Here is a 3922-nt window from a genome sequence, read left to right as displayed (position 1 = left end):
GATAAAGATCTTCTATAACAGACTATGCCAAGATTAACTTAGCTTAGTTGTAATCTCTTGTGTATATCTTGTTGTTAATAGTCTTAGTCTATCATAAGCTTAGTGTATATCTTCTCTAGATACTAGCTATTGTAACCTACTACTACCGTACGCCTGTATAAAGGCTTCTCATATCTTAATGAAAATAATCAAACTTTCCACTACTCATTCTTAATATCTTATACCGAGCAGGTTCCGGTTCCAGGTCCGGACACCCTAAATTTTTGCTCATCCCTAATTGTGACAATTATTTTTTGTTGTCACACACTGTAATTTTTAGCATCTTTTACTAAAACACCATAGTCACCAACTAACCATACATGGATTACATTACATAATTGTTAATTATTTATTATTGCTTATTAAATACATACAAAAAATTAAAAAAGGAAACAAGTCAACTCAACTTAATAGAGAGAAAAAAATAATAATAATAAAACAACACGTGCAACCAAACCGAACCAAAACCATATTAATGTACGAATAATCATTTTTGATGTGGGTGAAGGTGAATTTGGAGTCCATCAGCAGAGCTGGGATGTGGTCTATAGACAACCTTTTCATTGGGATTGACCTTAGAGATACTAAATCGAGTCACGACATTGTGTATATAAACGAGACCTTTAATACGAGCTAAACCCATTCCGCGGCAAAGGTGCGCTCCTCCTCCAAAGGGTACAAATACATTCGGTGGCAATTTCTCTTCAAATCTTGAAGGGTCAAACTTTTCCGGATTTTGAAAGTAGGTTGGGTCCATATGAGTTGAGTACGCATTCCAATGTACCTAGATCAACATAAACATAAATTTATACTCTGTTATTTTTTTAGGATAATACTATATGTAATGCTTAGAGTTACATATAAGTTAGGAATACATGACAAAATTACGCATAAATCAGTATATTAATGAATATATTTTATTAATATTTTTCTCTTTTAGCTTCTTATATATAGCCTTTAGAGTCACATATAGCATTTTCTCTTTTTTTTCTTTTTTTTTTCTTTTTTTTTTATGCTTTAAATTTATAGGTTTCAATATAAATTTTTTGCCGTGAATATACTTAATGAAGTATGTGTAAAATTTGCCAGTGAGTGTGATGTAATAAAAAAATGAACAATATACAAAAGATAGAGAATAAAAGGAGACAGAGAGTAAAACAAACGCTAGAAAATGTAGGAGATAATTGAGTGGAAAAGGTTATATACTATGGAGTAAGAGGTAAAGTAGTAAATTGAATCTGTAGAAATATAGAATATACTCTATGTACTAGATTTCTGTCTAAGCCATCAACTCCAAGGTGTTATGTGTAAAACAATTCATGGTTTCATTTTGTACAAAATATCATATACTCCATTTTCTTTTACTTGTAAGGAATTATTCCAAAAAGAGATTACATAATGTAAATGGACAAGATAATAAAAATATATTTACACGTAGTACTTAATCCTTCCCTATTACCTATATTGAATGTATTTTGATAATAACTTATTCATTTACTTTCTCTAATCACCTTTTAAAGGTGCGTGTCTTGAGATTGTGTTGAAATTAAAAGAAAACGGAGTAAGTATAATTGGGTGAATTATATTAGATAATACATAAAATTTTGAAATTTTAAGTTGATCATTTTAGAAACAAATAATAATAAACCCTACCCTTGAGGTTATGTAGTAGAATTCAAATTTAAAAAAAAAAAAAAAAAAAAAACATCATTTACATATTTATGATGTATTTGTAAAAATAAAAAAAAACAAGTAAACGTTCATGGATAAGTGGTGAAAGTATTTTGGCTTGCTAAAAATTTGGCAAACCTATTATGAGTACACAGTTCAAAAAATGATCTGTTCACAAAGAGCTATGCTAAACTTAAATAAAGGTGTGTCAAAATTAAAGATGTTAAAAATTGACCCGGCCTTATCTGATCTGAAAAACTCTAATTCAGTTTTCGACTTGTATGGATATAATAATTTAATATGACTCAACTTTAAAATAGACCCGATCCGACATAATCTGATCCAAATACCCGCATTAACACCTCTAGCCAAAATATGCTTCCATAAATAGTGTGCACAACAAAAGGGGAAGAAGTAAGTTTAAATGTTTATTGTGATTGGTAGCCCTTATTAACCATAGTACTGTCTCAACTTATCTAAACTGTAGTATTAATTTTTCAAAATTTACGTTATCATCATACCTTCTCTCCCTTTGGAACAGTGAAGCCACCGAAAGAGATGTCTGTGATGGTTTCACGAAAACCTCCAAGGCCAGGCGGTTTAAGTCTCATGGTTTCACATGCCACATTCCACGTATACTTCATTCGTTGAACGTCTTCCCAAGTCAAAAGCTCACCATCTCTTTTCGATTGTGCAATCTCCAGTTGTTCTAATTATAACGAATATATATCACATTAACTTTAACCTCGTGTTTTTATAAATAAAACATAAACAAATGTTATTATGTAGATATTCTTGCAAGCTAGTTCATATATACCTTGCAACACTTTTGCATAAACATCGGGATAATCAGCAAGGTAACCAAGTATAGTGTGATCATAGTGCTTGTTGAATGAAATCCAGCAAATAGGAGAACGATCATCTGGCCAACAACTTCCTCATCGCTAACTGATTTGGTCTCTTCTTCACCTAAAACAATAAGCATACGAGTCAAAAGCTCTTGGCTTTCGATGTGGATATCCTCCTTATTTTTTTTTTTGCTAATAATATTTCAGCTTTCTTCCTCCGGATTAAGTCCATTATCTTGTGTTGAACAACCTTTGACGCTTTCAAAGCCTTGTTGTAGGATGTGCCAGGCAAATTCACAGGAACCGAAAGGAGCCGCTCGGCCGATGTTTGGAAGGGCTCGTCAATTTCCCTCTCTAGCTCAGCGTCAGAGCTAATCAATAGGTGGAAAGCAAGGGAAAAAACAAACGCTTTCGTTATCGATTGGACTTTCACTTCACTATAAGGAACCCAATGTTTCTCCATATGTTCACGGGCTTTCGAATCTATAACACCAACATGATCTTGCATTGATTTGGATTCTAGCCTAAGTATTTTGTGTGTTTGGTCGTTGAAAACTCTTCATGATGGTGATGTACTATTAGTGTTTAAAAGTGAAAGGGCTGTGGCAGCACACCGTGGAAACCAATTCTTAAATTTAGCTTCATTTGAATAAACGAACTTGTTTCCTAAAGGACCGCAAAAAAAGAACATTTTCTCCCCCCCAAGTGAGGTTTGAAAGATATATGGGGAGTACTTGATCATCCGATCACGTACATATTTAGCAGGGTTAAAAGCTAATTCCAAAGTTTCACCAAGTATCGGCCACCCAGTGTTACCAGGAGGAAGATTTGAAATATGGCCATACTTTTTGGTTTTACTAAATACAAAAAATATGAGGATTGAAAGAACAAAAACACCTAACGTGTAAATTGAAGACATGCTTTAATTTGGATGATGAATGCTATGTGATTGTGAAACTGGACAAATGCCTACATGTCATAAGAGAAAAATTTGGGGATTATATAATGTTCATGAGCAAATTAAATACCTTATTTTAATTCATTTGGAGTTTTTTTTAATAAATTGTTGACTTTCACTACAGTGGCCTTTATTTTGTTGAATAGTTATTACTCTTTAATTGAAAATGTTCTTAAAATCACGTTGTTCATTAATTATTTACATTGTTTATTAAAGAGTAATAATGGTATTTTCTCCTTACATATGAAGAATAAAAAAGCAACAAAAGGAAAATTGAAAACAAATGAATGAGTTTCAACATTATTATTAGAAAAATTTGTCAAAAAGGAATATATTCATTTTCTTGAGAAAAGGAACTTTAATGTTATAGCACAAAAGGACCTTATATGACACTTTTGTCATAAAG

General features: G+C 32.0%; 1 protein-coding gene across 1 annotated transcript; it reads right to left on the bottom strand.

The window, feature by feature from the left end:
- Positions 1-526: 526 nt before the first annotated feature.
- On the bottom strand, positions 527-3066 carry LOC145578166 (beta-amyrin 6-beta-monooxygenase-like). The gene is made up of 4 exons (XM_081635538.1): positions 2809-3066; positions 2528-2594; positions 2232-2419; positions 527-823 (listed from the first exon to the last, which is right to left on the bottom strand). Exons 1-4 carry the CDS (start codon positions 3064-3066, stop codon positions 527-529), a joined length of 810 nt encoding a protein of 269 aa, XP_081491664.1.
- Positions 3067-3922: the final 856 nt, after the last annotated feature.

Source organism: Chenopodium album, chromosome 14, assembly GCF_948465745.1.
Source record: "Chenopodium album chromosome 14, dcCheAlbu1.1, whole genome shotgun sequence".
Taxonomy (NCBI): domain Eukaryota; kingdom Viridiplantae; phylum Streptophyta; class Magnoliopsida; order Caryophyllales; family Amaranthaceae; genus Chenopodium; species Chenopodium album.
This window is presented reverse-complemented; position numbering and strand designations above follow the sequence as displayed.

What these genes read in the sequence shown, in the direction of transcription:
- LOC145578166 (XM_081635538.1), bottom strand. Translation starts at nt 3,066, where the DNA reads ATGCAAGATCATGTTGGTGTTATAGATTCGAAAGCCCGTGAACATATG. An exon ending in AGGCTTTGAAAGCGTCAAAG is followed by an intron (nt 2,595 to 2,808) that starts GTTGTTCAACAC and finishes TCATTCAACAAG; the next exon opens with CACTATGATCACACTATACT. An exon ending in CTGTTCCAAAGGGAGAGAAG is followed by an intron (nt 824 to 2,231) that starts GTATGATGATAA and finishes ATGTTGATCTAG; the next exon opens with GTACATTGGAATGCGTACTC.